This window comes from Saimiri boliviensis, chromosome 11, assembly GCF_048565385.1.
Source record: "Saimiri boliviensis isolate mSaiBol1 chromosome 11, mSaiBol1.pri, whole genome shotgun sequence".
NCBI classification, from domain to species: Eukaryota; Metazoa; Chordata; class Mammalia; order Primates; family Cebidae; genus Saimiri; species Saimiri boliviensis.
Genome location: NC_133459.1, coordinates 5,045,687 through 5,066,691, shown reverse-complemented (window position 1 = coordinate 5,066,691; position 21,005 = coordinate 5,045,687). Strand labels below are relative to the sequence as shown.

The 21,005-nt window shown below is 59.1% G+C and overlaps 1 protein-coding gene across 4 annotated transcripts in view; it reads left to right on the top strand.

The window, feature by feature from the left end:
- The first annotated feature begins 220 nt into the window (after positions 1 to 220).
- CHD5 (chromodomain helicase DNA binding protein 5) overlaps positions 221 to 21,005 on the top strand; it is a 76,947-nt gene continuing 56,162 nt past the window's right edge. For 2 of the 4 annotated variants that reach the window (XM_039474450.2, XM_039474447.2), the window contains exons 1-3: positions 222 to 589; positions 12,036 to 12,163; positions 19,997 to 20,176. In XM_039474450.2, the coding sequence (XP_039330384.1) occupies positions 511 to 589; positions 12,036 to 12,163; positions 19,997 to 20,176 (387 nt within the window). In that variant the 5' untranslated portion in view covers positions 222 to 510. Of the gene's footprint in view, positions 590 to 12,035; positions 12,164 to 19,996; positions 20,177 to 21,005 lie in introns of all 4 variants that reach the window. The other 2 variants (XM_039474449.2, XM_039474448.2) reach the window with 2 other exon arrangements.

The following is a 21,005-nucleotide window of genomic DNA, read 5'->3' as shown; positions in this document are numbered from 1 at the left end:
CGCAGTCGGGTCCCCGGGCGCGCGGACGCCTCGACGGCTTCCCCTGCCGGGGCACCCCCCCCTCCCGGTCCCCACCCTAGACCAGCGGCTCAGGACTAGTCCCCCAACTTGTTCTCTGCTGTTAACTAGTCGTGCTGCCGGAACGATGGGATGGGGTTGCCACAGCAACCAGACTGGACGTCACAATCCGGGCATGTGTGCCGCCCCCCCGCCGTGCCGCCGTGCCTCCGGCGCTGCCGCCGCCACCCTCGGCCGGCTGCGGGACTGGGGCTGCGGGGCGCGGTGGGCGGAGCGCCCGGGCTTTGCGGGGAGCAGGCTAAGGCGGCCAAGAGCAAGGGGGGTCGAGACGGGGGGGTGGAGGTTTGGGGGGCGGGGGGGCAGACGGCCGCCATCTTCTCGCCGAGGCCGCCTCGCCCGCCGCGCGCGCCCGTCCGGCAGCGCACGGGTTAAGGCTGGCACCGCGCCCGGCGGGAGGGGGGGCGCCCACCTCCCCTCCTCCCCGCGCCGGGCATGCGGGGCCCACTGGGCACCGAGGAGGAGCTGCCGCGGCTGTTCGCCGAGGAGATGGAGAACGAGGACGAGATGTCAGGTGAGCGGGGCGCGGGGTGCGCCCGGGGCCAGAGCAACAGGGGCGCCGAGACGGGCCGGGGCCGGAGCGCAGGTTGCGCGGCCAGGCTGGCACCGCGCAGGAGGGGTGCAGGGGCTGCAGGGCTGCGCTCCCGCCTGACTGGCGCCGCGCGACCAAGGGCGCGGGCTGGGTGAGCTCCCGGGCGCGGCGTGCAGGCGGCCAAGGGCGGGCTGCGATCCGGGCCTCCGGGGAGGCGACGCGGGCCAGGCGGGCTGGAGGATGGCGGGCGGGGCCTGCGCTGGGCGCCCCGGCCGGGAGGGGTCGCGGCGCTGCCGGGGTCAGCCCGCGTGCCCTTGAAGGGGGCGGGAATCGCGGTGGCTCCTGGAGCGGCGCACCCTGCGCTCGTGTCCAACGCCGCGCGCCTCTGGCCTCGCCGCGGACAGGCGGGACCCAGCCCCTGGCCCATCTCGGCCGCGGGGCGCGTTGGGTGGGGCCCAGAGCGGAGCGAGGACTGGCGGTGCTTGGGGACACGGCGAGCGCCCAGGATGGGGCGGCTTCCCTCCCGGCCCGGGAGGGCTCCGCGCTGGGGCGCACCGGCTCGGACCTCTGCTCCTCTTCCCTGGCCTCTGGGCGCTGTGACCGCCGCTCCCAAGCACTTTACCCGGGTCGCCGGCGTCCTCCTGGCGTGCCCTGGCGCCTGCCGCTGTCTCCAGCACCCCCATTGCCCAGGGTGGTGGCGTTCCTAGCCCACCCTGCCTTGGCTACAGGCCTGACACCCCAGGGCCACTGCCTCTACCCTTGCCATCTCTCTCCTTTTTTCTCTCTTAGAATTTGGCATACACGGGGCCGTGGGTCAGGGGTTGCCTTGCGGGACAGTTCTTGAGTTAACTGCTCACCGTTTGTTTGGGATGTTTTCCCTCCCGGCACAGCTGGGCAGAGCCCCACCCTGTCAGCCACCCTCCCTCCTTTCTGGGAGACTCTTACTTCTTGGCTTCCCTACACCAAGTGTATGGCGTCTCTGGACTTCGGAGAGACTTGTGGGAGGCTGGAGGCCTTCCCGGGCCCGGGAACGTGCTTCTGGCCCCTCTGACCTCCAGGGGTGAGAAGATTCCACAAGTGGACACCTCCAGCTCCTGTTGGAGGAAGCAGCGCAGAGTCTTCTCTGGAGGGTATTCCTATCAGGTGGCCACGCCCCCTGCCCCCTCCTGTTTGCTTGCTAGGTTACTTGGTGGCTTTAATGCTGTGACCAGGGGCCTGGCACTCACCTCACCTGTCTGTCAGGACAAGTTGGCAGGGAGTGTGCTGGGGCCCAGGGAATAGGGGAGCCCTTACTTGGGAAGGGGTTGCCGGGACAGTGGTTGTCTGTCATATCCTCAGTCCTTGGAATCAGACCCATTCTCTGGAGAGGAAGACTCAGGCCCAGCACAGGCACCAAAATGAGTGGACATTTTCCACCCGGGAGGCTGGCTCCCTAGTAAGCCAGTTCACTGGTTTCCTCAGGAAGTTGGTTGTTGTGGTGTTTGGGGTGTGGCCCTTTTGTGGCATCGATGGCATTTCTGGGGCTGCACCCACCCCTCTGGTGGAGTCCCCTGGCCATCTTTCCCATCTCACACTCCGCTCTCCCTGACTGTGTTGGATATAGAGGTTGGGGAGGGAAGGAGGCCAGGGAAGGGGCCACCAGTCTCGTAGGCACCCACCTCATTGCTTGGGCCAGAGAGGCGGGGCTCTGGTCATCCCGCCCACCACCCATGCTCCCCCTTGGTGGATTGGTCACAGAGCCTCCAGGAATGCCCCCAGAGCGCTGCAGAAGAGCCACCCTGCTTTGGCACCTCTGGCCTGGGGATTCTGCCCCCATCCCTCAGCAAGGCCAGCTGCTCCATCTCCAGAGCCTTCCCAAGCTCCTGGCTTCTCTCCATGTTCTGGGTCCAAGCCTCTGTCCCCTCTTGCTGATCCCCTCCAGGGCTTTCTACCCAGTCCTCATTACCACCCTCTGCACAGCAGCTGGGATCACCTTGTGAACACAAGTCACACTCTGACCCACATGGCTGCAGCCACCTGTGAAGCCCTTGTCCCGGTCCACGCCTGTGCCCGATTGTTCCCAGCAGCCACACTAGCTTCCCTGCTGCTTCTGGAACCCTCCATGCTCTGTTCTGCCTTGGGCCTCCGGCTGTGACCTCTGCCTGACCTGCTTTTTCCTCTGCTCACCGCTGCCCCCAGCTCAAATGTCATGATGGGGAGGGTCACCCTAGCCAAGGCAGGGCCTTCCAGTCACTCTGAGACACATCGTCATGCTTTCTTTGGAAGAGATGGGGTCTTGCTATGCTGCCCAGGCTGGATTCAAACTCCAGTGCTCAAGTGAGCCTCCTGCCTCGGTATCCCTAGTAACTGGGACTATAGGCTTGTGTCACTACACCCCACATACTTGAAATGTTACCATCAGTTTCCTCCTGGGTCCGTGGGCTCCCCTTCAAGTGTAACTCACTCGTTCACCTGCCGTGCCCAGCACCTGAAACCATGCATGCCTAAGAGATGGTTGTGGTTTCAGTGTCTGAGGGCTGGGACTCCCTGGGTCACCCTGGCTCCTGGCTGTGAGGACAGCCCCAGCCAGGTCTCCTGTCAAGTAACACTGCTGGCCCCCGCTCACCCTGAGCTCTTCACCATAGCCCCTCTGCAGCCATGGGTCCAAGCTCAGCGGCCGCGACTCCCGCAGACCCAGAGCCAGCTGGTTCCAGAACATGGAAGTTTGTGGCTGGAGGAACTAGTGTTTTGGAAGCTGTGACAATGATTTTTAAATCTATGGCTGTTGAACTCAATGACTTGTCGGATATTTTTCTTTGACTGTGCTCATCTCCCACGTCCCCCGGGAGTTGCTCACTCTCAGCAGTGGATTCTTCTTTCCCATGCAGTGGTGGTGGGGAGGAGGGGTTTGCCCCAGCCAGCACTGGCATTGAGGCAGTTGTCTGAGCCAGCTCCCAGGAGGAAGGCGGGGTGGGTGCCTCTTCTGGTTTGGGGGCCAGAAGCTGCCAGATTCTCCTGGGGAGTTGGGGTGACTGGTCAAAGCCAGGATTCAAGAGCTGGTGAGATGAGGCCTCGGATTCCAGCTCTGAGCATTAGCTGAGTGGTCTTGGACAAGCCATGTAGCCTTCTCCTTGGTATGCCCACTTGTAGAATGGGGACATAGCACTGGCTACCTCATAGAGGGTATTATGAGGGACAGTGAGACAGTGCATGGGGAACATTTAGGTCACAGTGCCCAGCACATAATAGGTGCTCAATAAACTGTGGCTGGTGTAATTAGCACCAGCCAAGGGAGGCAGCTGTTCTGCCTTCTCCAAGGAAATGCTTCTGATGCTTGCACCCTTAGCCAGTAAGCCCAGGAGAGTGGGAGGCTGGGTGGGAAGAAGGCTGTGAAGCCCGTGGTAGGGCTGGAGGGAGGCAGGAGAGGGGATCAGAAAATGTGGCTCTAAGACCTCTTAGAGCCACTACTGGGCTGGCAAGTTCCCTGCCTCATTGGCCTAGCTTTTCCTCAATCACAGACAAAGCTTGCGACAAGACTGAGCAGTGTCTGAACCAGGCACCGTCACTGCTCTGGCCCGTGACAGTTGGCCCTAGCTGTGTGCCTGTCTTACACTTGCTCCCGCGGTTCAGGGGCCAGGAGAGAGTGACAGTCATGATTCCCAAAGGCCATGACTTTTTCGCCTGCACTCCTACCCCTGTGGAAGCATGGTTTGTGGGGGGGCGTGGGGGAGTCCCAGGGAGCCTGATTGTATTTCACATTCTTTTCTGGGAGGAGGGAGGCAAAGTGACAAGCACACTTTGTCCAGTGGCTTCGCCAGTGGGTTATTCATTCTCATTCCAAGTTGATCAGGTAGTAAGATCCATCTATTATTTTACCAATTCATTCAGTCACTCATCCATCATCCATTCGTCCACCCACCCATCCACCCACCCATTTATCTACCACCCACATCTACCTATCTATCCACAAAACCAGTCATTCACCATCCACCTATTATCAACCCATATCCATATCCATCCATCCATTCTTCCTACCCACTATTCATCCATGCACCATCCATCCATGCTTCCCACCATTTACCATCCATCCATCCATCATCCGGTCCATCCATCCTTCCATCCATGCATTCGTATATCTACCTGCTCACCCACATCTACCCATCTACTCACAAAATTAACCAAGTAACCATTAACCATCAACCATATGTATATCCATCCATCCATCTGTTCTTGTTCTTCCTGTCCACTATTCATCCATGCACTATCTGTCCATGCATCCCACCATTCATCCATCCATCCATCCCACCATTCATCCATCCATCCATCCATTCATCTGTCCATTCACCATCCATCCACCTGTCCATCCATCCACCATTCATTCATCTGTCTGTCCACCATCCATCCATCTTCCCATCTACCATTCATGCATTCATCCATTCATCCACCACTTACCATCCATCCATTCATCTGGCCACCATCCATCCATTCATCTGCCCACCATCCATCCATGCATCCATCCACCATCCATCCATTCATCCCCCATCCACTCATCCACCCACCATCCATCCACCATCCATCCATACATCCATTGACCAACCACTCATCCATTCACCCACCATTCATTCATCCACCCAACATTCATCCACCATCCATCCATCCATCCATCCACCCACCCATCCATCCACCATCCACCCACCATCCATTCATCCATCCACCATCTATCCATTCATCCACCCAACATCCATCTACCATCCATTCATCCATCCACCCATCATCCATCCATCTACCATCCATCCATGCATTCATCCACCAGCCACTCATCCATTCATACACCCAACATCCATCCACCATCCATTCATTCGTCTACCCATCATCCATCCATCCACCATTCATCCATGCATCCATCCACCAACCACTCATCCATTCATCTACCCACTATCCACCCATCCTCCATCCATCTATTCATCATCCGTCCATCCATCCACCCACTATCCACCCATCCACCATCCATCTATTCATCATCCGTCCATCCATCCACCCACCCACCATCCATCCATCCATCCATCCATCCATTCATTGACCAGCCACTCATCCATTCACCTATCATCCATTCATCCACCCAACGTTCATCCACCATCCATGCATCCATTCACTCACCATCCATCCCTCCATCCACCCATCCATCCACCAACCACTCATCCATTCATCCATCCACCATCCATCCATCCATTCATCATCCATCCATCCACCCACCATCCATCATCCATCCATCTATTCACCATCCATCCATTCATCCATCCATTCCTTATCCATCCATGCATCTATCCATCCAACCACTCATCCATTCATCCACCATCCATTCATTCACCCAATGTTCATCCACCCAACATTCATCCACCATCCATTCATCCATCCACCCATGTACCATCCATCCATGCATCCATTGACCAACCACTCATCCATTCATCCACCCACTATCCATCCATCCATCATTCATCCACCATCCATCCACCCATCCACCATCTATTCATCCATCTATCCATTCATCTTTCATCCACCATCCATCCATCCATCATCCATTCATGCATCTACCCATTCTCCATCTTCCATCCCCATCCATCTATCCATCCATCCACCATCTATCGATCCATTCATCATCCATCCATCTATTCACTATCCATCCACCATCCATTCATCCATCCACCCATTCCCCATCCACCATGCATCTATTCACTATAAATTTATCAATCCACCCATCAGAGACTTCTGGAATATCTTCTCTGAGCTGGGTACAGAACACAATGCATGTTGTCTAACTTTCTCGGGCTTTTGCGTATCTCTGTGGCTCTGTCCTTATGTCACTCTCCTTCCCTGTCTCTCTCTCCCCCTCTGTCCCCATGTCTGTCAGTTTTTGTCTCCCCCGAGGTCATGCCCCTGCCTCTCCCTTTCTGTCTGGCCGTTTCTCTCTCTTTTGTCCCTCCCTGTCCCCCTAGGTGGTCTCCCCCTTCCCTCCGCTTCTCACCACTCTGTCCTCCTCCTCCTCACCCATGCCCTGGGGCCTCTCCCGGCCTGCCCCACACTCCCATGCTCACTCTCTCCTAGCCCCAGGCACTTGGGGTAAATGCCTCATCTACCCTTGTCTCTTCCTTCCACTCCACACTCAGGACCGATGCTTTCTTTTGATGTGACACCAATGAGGTGATGTCTGGATTTTGTGAAATGTCGTAAATAAATTATGAATCCCCTCTTGGGTGGGTGTACTGCCCCCCTTTGCCATCATAGGGCCTGTGTCATGGGGGGAGGTTCAAGGACTGATGGCAGCCTTGGCCTGAGCACTCTTTCTTGGCCAGCTTCTAGGGTGGTCCTGAGAACCCCTGGCCCAGCAGTGCCCAAACTGGAGCCCACCGCCCTCCGCCCTTCACCACCGCCGCGCTGGCCCTCCTGGGTCTCGCTGGGCTCTGCCTGCCATTGCTGAGCACCTGCAGGCATCTCGTGGGTGCTTTGTATTCACAGTTTCTGCTTCTCTCCGTCGCCCTGGAGAAAGGCTGCCACATCAGGCCCATTTCATAGATGAAGAGAGGCTCAGTGTGGAGGGGACTTGCTGGGGTGACCCCCCAGGAAGGGTGGTGCAAAGCTTCTGCCACCCCTGTTGCTCCCTCTGGACCCCCAAGTGGCCTTGTTCTCTGCTTGGTGCTGGTTTTTGGGGGAGTCCGGGTGGGGAACAGAAGGAGCCCGCCTCCAGGTCCCAGCAGGTGTTGAGCGGGATCCCTGTCGTTGGCAGGTTTGCCGGCCGTGTAACCTGGTGATGGTGCTCTCATCCCAGCTCCTGGCTTGGCCCCCGCAAATCCTTCGACCACCCAGAATGCGATGACCTAACCTTCCCTCCACAGTCACGCGCCTTCCCCTTGTTTGATCACCTTGTGTTTGACAAGTGCGTGGCGGCTGCGTCCTTGCTCTGCTGCTGCCCCTCCCCGGAGGAGCCGGGGGCTGGAGCCCGGGGCCTGGCAGAGCTGTCGGGCTGTGTGCAGGGGGACGGACTAGTGTGGTGAACCAACCTCGACCCCCCTGAGGGACCTGTGACCTTCCAGAACACAGACCAGCCTAAGTCACCTCAGTGTCCCGCAGGCATACACCGAGCCGGTCTACACAGCGTGGGCTGTTTCAGTGCTCACTTCTAGGAGGGTGTACGGGGGGAGAGACCTCTCAAGGGAATGGGAGCCGACTGCCCGCGCTCAAGCCTGGCGTCACCGCTGCCAGCTGTAGGACGGAAGTGTGTGTAAATGACAAGGTCCTCTGAGCCTCGGTTTTCCAATCTGCAGATGGGGACAAGCATAGAAGCCATCTCCGAGCCCGGCGTGGTGGTCATGCTTGTCCCAGCTACTCAGGAGGCTGAGGTGGGAGCCCAGGAGGTCAAGGCTGCAGTGAGCCATGATCACAACACTGCACTCCAGCCAGCGGCCCTGTCTCGAAAAAGAAAACCGAAAACTGGAAAGAACAGTGCCCCTCTCCGAGTTGCTCTGTTGAAGTGATACGAATTCCTCAGTGCTAGGTGCTTTGAGCCTGGCACAGGCCTGGCAGGTGGTGTGCAGGTATCAGCCACTGCCGCTATTGTAATGTACTCACCTGAGGAGGGCCACCTCACCGGCCTGGGTGCAGCTGCCGTGGCTCAGCCTTGGCCAGCCTGGGATCCTGCAGGGCTGAGCTGGTGTGTACCGGGAGGGAGCGAGGGACAGGGGGAGCTGCGGAGGAAGTAGCAAGGGCGCCTCTTCTCCCTCTGGTTGATTTCAGCCTACCCCGCCTCCGCCCCCAGGAGGTGGGAGATCACAGGGTACTGGGTCCTCATTAGAGTAGGTTTGGATCCTTGGAGCCTCAGGAGGGGTAGGGCTGGTGCACTGCCAGGCAGGCCAGGAGGGCGATGGGCAGCCACGAGGGGCCAGGAGCTGGCAGGACAAGGAGTTCTGAGGTGAGGTTGCTTCTCCCCGGAGCCCCTCACTCTGGCCGGGCCGGACCCACCTTAGCACTGGCTGCATGGTCTGCGTCTTGGACCTCTCTGGGCCTCTGCTCTGTCCTCACCAGATGGGGCCATAGAGAGGAGGGACCGGTAGGCTCAAGGGCACAGGCTGGGGCTTGGGGAAGGGCTGACTGTGGGGTTGCTTGGATGGTGACCCCCCCAGGTCTGGTTTTAGAAAGCTCAGGGCCTGCTGCAGGAACAGAGCGTGTCCGAGGGTGGGAAGGGGCTGGGGCTTGGCTGAGGAACGGAGTGTGTGGGGTGGTGGGGGGCATTGTCACAGTCAGGTGTTGGGTGACCTCAGGGCCACACAACAGAAGCCATCTAGGGAGAGGAAGGGCCCATCAGAGACAGGGATAGGCAGGGTTGAGTCCCTGTCCCCATGGGCCAGCTTCAGAGACTTCTCAGAAGAGGACATCACCAGGCAGAGGCCCTGGGCTGCGAGGTCTTCTGGGAATGGAGTGTGTGTGTCGGGGCGTCTCTCCATGGGCAGATGGTCTGGGGCCTTGTGCTCGAAGGCTTGTTCTGGGCGTGGGTTAGGGCCAGAGCAAGGGTCCCCTTTGCCGTCCCCTCCCCATGGGCAGATCCTGGGCTTCCTTCCGGAAACTCCAGCAGCACCTGTGCATGCCCTCGTCCGTCGTGTGGTTGGGCGACTGGTGAGTGATGGTGTGCTGGGCTGGCCTTCCGAAGTCTGGGACCACCCTGCTGGATGGGGACAGCTGGGAGGAGGCAGGAGGGAGAGGCCCCCCCCTTGAGATTGCATCAGCCGGAGCCTGTTACATAAGCAATGTTGGGCACCGTCAGGGTGTGGGGGTGGCTGTGCCCAGGCGGTCTCCCGCGGTGGCAGGGGAGGTGGAGGCTGGGTGGGGAGCCGGCAGGTGTGGACTGGCGTCCCATCGGCTGCTTCACCACAGACACTCCGTGCCAGCCCTGCCACTGCCCGACCGACACCTGCTCTCTAGGATGACTCTGGGGGTCCCTATGCATGTTTTCAACTGGTTCAAAAAATCCCCGCCTTCCCACACCAGGGATGGGAGGAACGGGACGGGGTCAGCTGGAGCAGCCCAGCCCCTGCCCCTGGCTGTGTTGGGTCTGATCCACGTAAACCCCCTCGGGGCGGCCCTTGCTGCCAGCTCCCCTGTGCACCCTGGCCCTCCACAGGGTGCCCTCCCTTGGTGGGAGCCCCAAGCACCTGACCACCCTCGAGGGAGGCCCTGGTGCAGAGAGGCACCAAGACAGTGGTGCAGCCCCCACCTTCCCCTGGTGCAAACTGGCCCTGTGGGATGCAAGGGCCAGATGGGCATCTGCTCAGCCACCAGAGCCACTGGTGCCCCCGAGGAGTGGGGACAGTGGGGCTAGTGCTGCACCAATAGTGTGGGCAGTGAGAGCCCCAGAGACCCAGGGTAGGACCCCTGCTGTCTCCCTCTCCAGGCTTTGGGACTCTCTGGGGGTCCTAAGCCGGGCGATGGGCCTGTGTAGAGGGTGAGAGGTGGGTGTTGGGTGTGTCCTGGGTGTGCATGTGTGTCCATGCATCTGCACGTGGCTGGTGTGTCTGAGCCTGTGGGCCAACCTGGGGCATGCCTTGAGGCCTTTTTGTTGACCCACGGTGGTTATGATCAAAAACTTCCTTGGCAAAAGGGGCTGTCTGTCTCTAAACTTGATCCAGCGGGGATGCTCTGCCCCCTTCCTGGTTGAAAGCCTCCTGCTGGCCCTGGGACCTCTCCTCCTCCTCAGGGTCACCTGGGGTCCCACTCAAGGGGACCTTCAGACTCTGAGTGACACTCCCTGTTGTGTCTCCGCTGTCACAGAGGGTCAGGCCTGGGGGGTCCAGGGCAGAGGGTCTGAGGCTGAGGGGGTTTCTTTGCCCCTCGGCTTCCCCAGCTGCTCCTGAGTGCACAGGGGATGGTGGACAGGGGCAGGATAAGCTGGCTGGGGTGCTGGGGCCGCAGGCTGGCATGAAGGGCCGGCTCTCTCGTGGGCTCTTCTAGAGGACTCTTGGAGGTTCTTCCCTTCTGGAAGCCTCCTTTGCCCCCACGGGCAGCAGTGTCTCTACTTTAGATGGTTTGATTCTTGCTGCTGTGCCTGCCAAGAGGACCCTCCCCGCCACTCCTCCATGCCCATGTCTGGTGCGTGGGGACTCCAGGCTCAGCTGCCCTTTCTCTCCCCTGATTTCTCAGTTGAGGATCAGACCTCAGGTCACTGCCCCCACGCAGGGGTCTCACATCACACCTTGAAGGGCACGTGGCAGCCCTTCCTCTGAGTTGAAGGTTGGGTGGGGCAGACCCGGAGCTGCGGCCAGGGTCTTCAAAGATATCCCCCTCCCGAGCCCGCCCTGCCAGGGCCCCTTGGCCTTTTGAGTCTCAGTGCAGGCGAGGGCAGCTCGTGAACACCCACATGTGCTGGGCACAGCGTCTCTCTGTGGACTGTCACAGCTTTCTAGTGCCCAGCTGGAATGTGCTTGGCTTCCTGTTTTGAGCGTGTTGGAGGTGGGGGAGTGTGGACCTGTGTGCCTGTGTGTGCACAGGGGCGGGGTCCAGGAGGAGGTTCGATAGGGTCTTGGATTCTCCATTAAGGCAGCATCCTGTCAAACCCATGGGGTATCTGGGCATCCTGCTTGTTGGGTTTGTCCTACAAATCCCCGGGGTCCTCAGGTATGGGACCTGAGTGTCCCTGTGGTCCATAATTCTCTCTCTCTCTCTCTTTTTTTTTTTTTTTTTTTTGAGACAGAGTCTCACTCTGTTGCTCAGGCTGGAGTGCAGTGGTGCGATCTCGGCTCACTGCACCCTCCACCTCCTGGGTTCAAGTAATTCTCCTGCCGCAGCCTCCCGAGTAGTTGGGATTACAGGTGCACGTCACCATGCTCGGCTAATTTTTGTATGTTTAGAAGAGATGGGCTTCATCATGTTGGCCAGGCTGGTCTCAGACTCCTGACCTCAGGTTATCCGCTTGCCCCAGTCTCCCAAAGTGCTGGGATTACAGGCGTGAACCACCGTGCCCGGCAGGTCCAGCATTCTCGGGCTGCCTCCTGGCCACACTGTGGTCCTCTCTCTAGAGGGCAGAGATGGGCCTCCCTGAGGTCTGTGCTTTGCTCTGTCGGCCCTGACTCCGCCGCCGTGTTTCTCAGGGAGCTACGGCAACAAGGCTATTCGGTTGTTGCTCACGGAGGTTCGGTTTTCCAAACACTGCCTGTCGGGCAGGTGGTTATTGTCGCATTTACAGAGGAGGGAAGGAAAGGCCGGGAGGTGAGGGGATATCACAGTCCCCAGAGCTTCAGTTCCTGTCCCGTGTTCTCCCACTTCACCAGGTTTGGGAAGGGCAGGGTGGCTGTGACCTGGCACAGTTGGGTGTCTGTGGAGCCGGGGGCCCCAGCTTCCCCAGGGCTGGCTCTGTGTCCCTGGAAGAAGCTCAGAAGTAACCGCTGCCACTTTCTGATTCTTCCAGAAGAAGAAGATGGTGGTCTTGAAGCTTTCGATGACTTTTTCCCTGTGGAGCCCGTGAGCCTTCCTAAGAAGAAGAAACCCAAGAAGCTCAAGGAAAATAAGTGCAAAGGGAAGCGGAAGAAGAAAGAGGTGAGGGGCAAGCGCCAGCCGGGTGAGCTGGGGGTGGGGGGTTGTGGCTTCGTCCGCCTGGCTGCAGAGGAGGGCTGAGTCCCAGGACCTTGGAGTTTGAGGGTTTCCGAGAACTGAGTTTGATGACAAACACCGTGACCAGTTCTCGTGTGAAGCCTTGTGCATGGAAGCCTTTCTGAGATGTTGGTGAGCTGTCCTGTTTCTGGAGCAGGATGTCGGAGCCTCATTTTTCCTTCCTCCCGCTGTCCTGTCCTGTGTGGGGGACAGGGCGGGGTTCCCTCGCCATGGTGCCTCCTTACCTCCCTGCCCCCTCCCTGCTCCGTAGCTTACCTCCATCCCTCTAAACCGAAACATGATGAAAGTGAAGTGAGTCGGAGAAGAGTAGCAAGGCCCGTTTAGGGGCAGTCACCTGCAGGTGACCTCCGCATTCCCGTAGCTTTCTCCCTGGCTCCTGGCTGGTTCTGGGCGGACAAGGCTGCCACACGCTCTGCTGCCTCCGGTTGGCGGGTGTGACGGTGTGAACGTGTCCCTGTCTTCCCACGCTGCTGACACATTCCGGGCGTGCTTCTCTTTGCTTCACGCGGGCTCACTTGATCCTCATGATCAGCCCTGGAAATTGGTGGGATGGGAAGGATGACCGTGGCTTGGCAGATGGGGAAACTGAGGTGGGCTTGCAGCTTAAAGTCCTTCCGACTTGGACTAGGACCTTGCGGTCTCCCTTTTTCTCACTGCATGCTGTCTGGTTCTTTCTGGGCGTCTCCTCTGATCCTCCAAGTCACCCTATTGGAGTGACAGCAGTGACGGGCACCTCCCTTCACAGAAGAGAGCAGGGGCTCAGAGGTGAGCTGGCGCACGGTCACACAGTAGTGGTGCTGAGATCTGAATCCAGGGCTGTCAGCTGTGCCAGCTGCCCCCTGCCAGGCATGTTTCTCCCCTCCTGCCCGCCCCGAGGGGGCCTGAGGCCAGCTCTCCACCTTTCTTTGCCCCTGCCTAGAGGGAACCGGCCTGGCCCCACCTTGCAGGCAAGAGTCCCAGGGAAGCCGCTGGTGAGGTGTAGTTGTGGGGAAGGTGCTAATGCCAAGGGAGTGGCCTTGGCAGCACTGGGCCTGGATCCAGGCCTCCCTGTAAAGTAAGGTGAGAGGTGGCTGCCAGAAGCCCCTAGGGGTGGATGCGGGGAGCTTGTCCCAGGCTGGAGACGCTCCCTACCTTGAGAGTTCCAGGAGCGCCTGTTTCTGGGGGCACACTCTGAGCCTCTTCTTGTCCCGTGAACAAGGTGAGATCACTGGAAAGCTTCGAGCAGTGGAGGGAGTTTCGTGACGTGACAGCCTGGCAGGCTTCCCTGGCAGCTCTGGGGCCAGGCCAGAGGCAGGAGTGGAGCCCGGGGAGGGAGAGATGGTGGTGGCAGGGGGCAAGGGTCCCTGTCTTCACCTCTGGGACTCAGGTCTGTGCCCCATTTCTGCCTCCCTGGCTTGTTCGGGCACTTGGAGGTATTTTGTGGGGCCTTGTACTCTACCTGCAGCATGTGGCTCCTCCTCTGGTCTGAGCATCAGTCTGGGGACGTTGGAAGGGCAGAGCCCACCCCGGATGTGTCCTTGCTCAGGGACTGCAGGGAAAGGATGGGGCCGGGAGATGTTGGCTCCATTCCTCTGGCCAGAGCTGCCTCAGGTGTGTCCTGCCCTGCCTCTCTTTGCTGGGGGCATTGGTCAGCACCACTCACTCACCTCCCACCCGCCCTCCTCTCCCGGCTGCTGCCTCACGTGGCTCCTGCAGCCCCTGACTCTCCTGGGAGAGCTTCCTGAGTGTGCCCTGACCAAGTCCCACGGCCCCCTGGTCCAGAGTCTGTCTGGCACCCCCACTGCTGCCCTCCAAGTCCCTGCCCCCACCCCACCTGCTTTGCAGCTGCTCCAGGCCCTTCCGGTCCTCCGTGCACACGCATGTGTGCAGGTGACTGTGTGTGCACTACCCTGTCTTCCCCTGGAGAGACCCTGGCCCTTCTGGCTGATTCTGCGCATCTTCTCTGTTGCCCCTCAGCTCTGTGCCCCATCTGGCGTGATGTCTGGGACAGATGTGTCTGTCCCTTCCCAGGAACTCCCCCTTACCACTGGGCCAGCATGGGGGCTGCATGGGGAAGATGTGAGGTGAAGGGGAGGACCCGGGTCCTCGGAGCAGGGCGTGGAGGCTCCTGCCTGGCCCATCATGCCCCGAGACTCCCAGGCCTGCGCTCTGAAGCTCTTACAGCTTCCCCAGGTTCTCAAAGAGGGTGAAGCTCCCAGTCCCTGTTAATTGATGGGCAAGTGGAGATAGGAGAGGGGAAGTGGGGATTGAGTGCCTGGAGGCCTCCCTTGTGAAGGAGAGGCTGTGGGCCAGCTCCTTTGGCACGGGGCTCCCTGAATTCCCGGTTGCAGCCCCTGCCCTTCTCTTCTACTGCCCCAGCTGCTGCCCCCTGGCCCCAGAGGTTGGTCTTTGTGCTGGGCAGAGGGTAGATGGCTGTGGGCTGCCAGGCCCTGGGATGAAGGCACCGAGAGTCTCTGGCAGAGCTCAAGCCTCAGACCTGGGCTCCATGTGCTCAGGGTGATGTGGATTTCAGGACCCTGGGGCTCGTGCCCCATGGCAGGGCCTCCTAGCTATGAATCCCCCCGCCTCAACCTCCTCTGAATTAGAAGCTGGGTGGGAGTCTAGGCCAAGACAGGCAGTGTCACCTGGGCCTGGGTCTCAGGCCACTGGGTTGGGTGGGCCTGGCTCCCAAATGGAGATGAAGGACCCAGCGGGCTGCAGCGGAGGCCTGTGGGGGCCCCTGTCTTCCCCAGATGGGGCTGGCTTCCCTCCCCTCTCCTGGGCTCAGGGTACAGCAGGGCTGGGAAGGAGGCCGGCGGGTGGGCAGTGTCTGGACGGTGGCCAGGCTTGGGGGCTGGGGCCGAATGGTCTCTGAGGCCTGGGAGGGCTGGTCCTCTGACTCTCATTCCCAGGGCTATGATCCTGCTGAGCCTTCCTTCTTCCGGTCTTCCCTCCTGCCTCTTTCTCTGACAACACGTTTTTGTTTTTGTCCAGGTCCCTATCTCTCTCTGGCTCTTGTCTGTCTGTCTCTCCCTGGGTCTCATATTCCGTCCCTCTCTCTGGCCTGTGCTTGGTCTTCACCTTGGTAACCTCTCGGCATCTCCTCTCTCTCCTTTGCCCTCTTTTCTCTCTTACCCTGGCCCCTCATTTCCCTCCCTCTCTTTCATTTGCTCCACCCCTTCTTACCCTCTCTCCTTCTCTCTACTGAGATGCAATTCTGGTTCTTGAAAGGGGTGGGGGGCTGGGATGGACAAGAGGCCTCCAGAGGTGCTCCCTCCCCTGCATTCGAGAGCCTTGCTTGGGCCAGCTGTCAGATCTTAGGAGGTCTGGAGCATGCTGTGGCCCAGCCGCCGGGTGCCTGCTGCCCACCTGCCTGGCAGACTTGGGGGCCCAGGATATTGGCAAGCGGATTCTACCCCTCTGCCCTTCTCTATCTCCAACCAGGTGGCTCCAAGATGAGAGGCAAAGGGGCCAGGGCAGGTGGGCCATAAGCAGCAGTTTGTTGGTGGCGGGAGGCCAGCCGCAAGTGGTGGATTCTGATTTACATAAAATAACCGGGCTGCAGCCGGAACCTGAGCATATGTAGATGAAGCTCCCTGTCAGACCCTAGCTAGCGCAGGAGGGAGAAATGATTTCAACCTGTACTGCAGCGGTTACCATAGCAACCAATTATTCAGTGCTAAATTATAACTGTTTATAACACTCGTGAATGGGAAGGCTCCTATTTCATTCTTCCCTTTTCCCTCTCAATCTTGAAGGACCCCAAACGGAGAATGACCCACTCTCCGCACCCTTCTTTTTGAGTTGAAATGTCTCCTTTTTCAGGAGATATGGTGCGTGTGCGGAGCATCCGGCCTAGAAGGAAGGGAGACGGAGGTGGGAGGCCTCCGCCGAGAAGCGTCTGCGGAGCTGGGAAGGAGGAAGGGTGGCGGGCCTGTCCATTGGGATCCCCAGGGCTGCGATCGTATGCTGTGTCCTCAGTAGGGTGGGGGCTGAGAGCACAGACCCCTCCTGCCTGCCTCTGCCTCCTGGCACATATGGGCTGGGCATAACAGTCAAGGCAGCTTTGCAGGTGGATTCTGTGTGGGGATTCCACATCCGCTAGGATTCTTCTGCTAGCCGGTGGAGCGTCCCCTGTAGTCACACCTAGGGCCGCTGCAGCTGAAAGGTCAGTGCCAAGGTTGAAGGCCAACTGTCATCTGGATCTTCATGCCCGCAGTATGGTTTGATTGCTCTCAAGCCTCAGGGCTGGGTTGCTTCGGGGGCTTAGCTAGGGCATCTTCGGTCTGTGTCTGTGTCTCCTCCCCTGCAGGTGGGCTGGTCTGCGAGCCTCTGTATGTTTTGAGATACTGAATTGTGCATCTACCTCTGGTCCTTGATTATTCCTTCCCTTCTTGTCCCTGGATGATGCTCCATCCCTCTGGGTCCCACTGATGGGCACTTCTCTGCTAGGTGTTTTCAGAACTATTTGCAGCTTTCTTTGCAAGGAGAGATTTTGGAAAAACAACACAGAAAGGAGGCCTAGTTCTGAAGTGTCGAAACAGCTGGATGCAGGGCTCTGCCCCATACCCCCACCCTTGGCCAGCCCCTGGTAGTGGGGGAGGGTGCAGGTGGGAGGCCCAGTCGTGCGGGCTCCATGTGGTGGAGGCAGGGCAGAGGCTCAGGGCCGGGGAGGTAGGTGGGGACTTGGGAGTCAGACCCTTCTCTTCAACTGGGCTCTCTCTAGTGCTGGCGGACAGAGGAGGTAAGGAAGTACCCGCCTCCAAGAAATGAGGGTTTTGTGGCTTGCCTGAGCCCCAGTGGGTGACTTCAGGGTGGGGGCCACAGATGGGCGACAGACGTGCCTGGTGTCACCCGAGCCCATTCCATGCTGAGGGTCTGTGCCCTCCTGGTCTCCTGCTTAACCCTGAGCGGTTGCTGGGCGAGCCCTCCGTCAGTGCCGGGTCCCCGGCCTTCTGCCAGCCCTGCTCTCCCGAGCTGGTGTGCTCTGCTGCCCCTGCCAGACAGTGGAGGCTGCTGGAGGCGCCTTCCCCTCCCCGTCCCTCACTCCCCCGGCTCTCCCTGGGCTGCCTCTCTTGGTCTCCCCTGCAGGTTGCCAAGGGGCTTGCTTGCTGTCAGATGCTGGGTCGGCTCCTGGCAGACGTTGCCACAGCAGCCCTTTCTTGTCCAGGCCCTGCTCCCTCTGCGCCATGTTGCCGCCCAGCTGCTGGCAGCCTCTGTGCAGTTAGCTCGAGCCCAATCCCGATGGCAGAAACGGGGTGAGGCTGCTGTGTCCCCTCCAGCTTGTCATCCTGGCTGTATCTTTGGCTTCCAAACAGAGCTGGGGTCATCATGGGTCATTTGGGCATTTTTTGGGCATCATCAGAATCACAGAGGCCTCTGGTGCGCTTAGGCATGGTGGTGTCAGGGGCAAAGGTTTATTATGACTGCAGCCTGCTCTGGCTTGGCCCAGTCCCCTGCCCAGGGTTCAGCAAGGCGGCCCAGCCCCGGAGACCCGGGTGCAGGACCCACGCCCCCGCCCAGCTCAGGGCACTGCTTCTCTGTGCTTAGGTTTCTCCCGAGTCCGAGATGTTCAAGGCATTTTCTTACACAGTCTCCCATTCTTCCTGGCATCCCCAGTTCACAGACAATGAAGCGGAGGTTTAGCTGACTATGGTGACTTGACAAAGTCTCAGGCTTGCAAGGAGCAGAGCCTCTCAGGGAGTCCAGGACTCCCTGGAAGGCCACCCAGGATTAATCACGGGCCCTCCAACCTCATTCTTGGTGGGTTTGTGGGGTTTGCTCTCTGGCAGCTGAAGGCTGCCTAGGTCCCCTTCGTTCGGGAGGCCCAGCCTCTGTCCGTGGTGCTGAAGTTCATGGCGGTCTCTCTTCCTTGTCCTTACCCTTGCTGGGGTGAGGGCTGGGGGAGAGCGTGTCTCTCAGGTCTCCTAAAGGGTGGTCTCTTGAAGCTGGCCAGACTCTGGCCATGGACATCACTGTCTGACCTCCACCTCCCCGAAGGACCGAGGCCGAGCCTGGGAGCTGTGGCCCTAGGGCCCTGCATCTCCTCCAGCCTTGAGAGCAGGCTCCCAGCCAGTGACCACGTCAGTATTCCCAGAAACACCCGGGTTCCGGAAAAGCAAAGAGCACAGAGGCCCTGCTGCCTGCCAGCTGCGAGCACCGCTGACTCTGGCGGCTTAATGGGCTAAGAGGTTTGCGGGCAAGGAGGCTGCCGGGCCGGGGAGAGGGAGCAGGGCTTCCAGGGGAGTGGGGAAGTGCGGGCAGTCTGTTGGGGGAGCTTCCCAGCTGCATCTTACAGGGGGCCCCGAAACCCCCCAGTCAGTGACCATCTCCCCCTCCACTAACTGATGGATGTGCCGTTTGGAGCCACTCTCCAGGGAAAAGGCCACACTTGACCCTGTGGCTTGAAAGGGCAGAGGTGGGCTGGGGGCCTCCCAAGACTATCCAGGCAGGCCAGGCCTCAGCCGTTGCTGCGCACTCATCCTCTTTCCTTCCACCACCCTCTTCTTTCCTTCTCCCTCTTTCTTCCCTCCCTCCCTCCCCCCTTCCCTTCCTCCCTCTCTCTTTCCTCCCTCCTCCCTGCCACTGCTGTTTCCTGAGCTCATTTTTTATCTCTCTGCTTCTCTCCGTCTCGTCCCATGCCTCTCCCAGCTCACCCTGAAAACAGTTCATGGCAGTCCTGTGCATGGCCAGCCTCTGGTGGGGGATCATGGCAGCGCTGCCCGGCCCCTCCCTGAGAAGGGCTGTAGAGGGCTTTGCCAGTAGACTCTCGTCTCTAAAGGCCACAAGTAAACCACTTTCTCTGAGGTGCAGCACCTCTCTGGTGGGGTGCTCTGGTTGTGGACGCCCTTATCTCCATATAAATGGGCCATTTTCTGCCTGTACAGACAGGAAACTAAATCAAGGAAGCCAAGCTTAAGAGCTGCCTAAATTACCTTGTCTCGTATGGAGAGGAAGCGGCCAGGGTGGGGGTGGGAGCGGGGGAAGGTGGGCATGTGTCTTCCATAGCAGTGTCTGCAGAGTCCGCACACAGAGAAAGCTGGGATGTGCACGCTGCACTGATTACAGATCTCACCTGACGAACGAAGTTCCGTGGAATGTGAACTGAATCGGAGAGCTGCTGCGCTGGGGCCCGTGATGCAGCGGCCCTTCCCTGGCTTGGGCTCTTTCTTCTCTGGCTGGGGCCCTTCCCTGGCTGGGGCTCTTTCTTCTCTGGCTGGGGCCCTTCTCTGGCTGGGGCTCTTTCTTCTCTGGCTGGGGCCCTTCCCTGGCTGGGGCTCTTCCTTCTCTGGCCGGGGCCCTTCCCTGGCTGGGGCTCTTCCTCTACACTTTGCTTTTTGATTCTGGGACCACATCCTCCACCACCAGCTCCTGGGTCCGTGCCCCGGCATGTAACACTGGTTAGACCCCCCAAAATCTGTAGAAGCCTGATGATGACTGAAGCAGATTCTGAGTTCACCAGCAGGGCTGTGGGAGTGGGCCCAGCTGAGCTTGCCGGTGGGGAAGTTCTGCACTCACAAGAGCCTCACTTTGCCTCACCTGCAGGCTCCACTGCTTCCTCCGGCATAGTCCCTGGGGGCGAGACTTGGCTCAGGCTGGCTTGGGTTTGCCCCTTTGGCTGGGCTTTGGGGCTGAGGCGTGAGCAGTGGCCCCTGATGATGAGTGGGGTGACTGATCCCCAGCGTGGGTCAGGAGGTGGCTCTCAGGGCTGTCCTGCTGCCCAGGACTCTGGATGTTCCTGGGGCCTCCATTGCCCTCACTGTCCCCCTGCTTTTCCAGGGGAGCAATGATGAGCTATCAGAGAATGAAGACGATCTGGAAGAGAAGTCAGAGAGTGAAGGCAGTGACTACTCCCCGAATAAAAAGAAGAAGAAGAAACTTAAGGACAAGAAGGAGAAAAAAGCCAAGCGAAAAAAGAAGGATGAGGATGAGGATGATAATGATGATGGATGCTTAAAGGTAACCATGGAGGCCTGGCGGGGGGGACAGAGCGACTTCGCCCTTGGAGGGGCTGAGCCTTCTGCCTGTCTGTTATTTTTCCTTTCTTTTTATTTTTTTAGATGAGTCGCTCTGTTGCCCAGGCTGGAGTGCAGTGGCTCATGCCTCAGCCTTCCAAGTAGCTGGGACTACAGGTGCATGTCACCCCGCCTGGCTAATTTTTGTATTTTTAGTAGAGATGGGGTTTCGCCATGTTGGCCAGGCTGGTCTTGAACTCCTGGCCTCAGGTGATTTGTTCGCTTCGGTCTCCCAAAGTGCTGGGATTACAGGTGTGAGCCACTGCGCTGGCCTGTTCTCTGCCTTCTGACCTGACAGCCTGAGTCAGAAGGGCCTGAGTGTCTTTTCCCACCTGATCCGAAGATGGGGCTGTGAGTGCGTGTGCTCACGTGGGTGCATGTGTGCACGCACAGAAAGGATGGATGAAATTTAGGGCTCAGTGGCGGATCGTGCCGCATCTTGCTGATGTACTGGGTGCTCTGCCAACAGCTTGCCCGCACGAGTGAGCAGCTATTTCTGGGGAGAGCTTGAGTTTGGTGTCAGGAACCTCTTGCTTGGAACAATTTGGAAAAATAAAACAACAAATGGAGTCTTTGCCACAAGAGGCGCTGGACAGCTTTGTTTATGGTAGAAAGGGAACTTGTGTCCTGAAGTCCTGCCCAGGTGGGCATTCCCAGAGTCTCCTACTGGAGGTGGGGCAGAGCAGCTACAGCGACAGGCCAGCTCTAGCCTGTTCTCGTCCCCAGGAACATGGGAAATGACGGGAAGCAAGTCAGGCCTTTATGGCTACGCT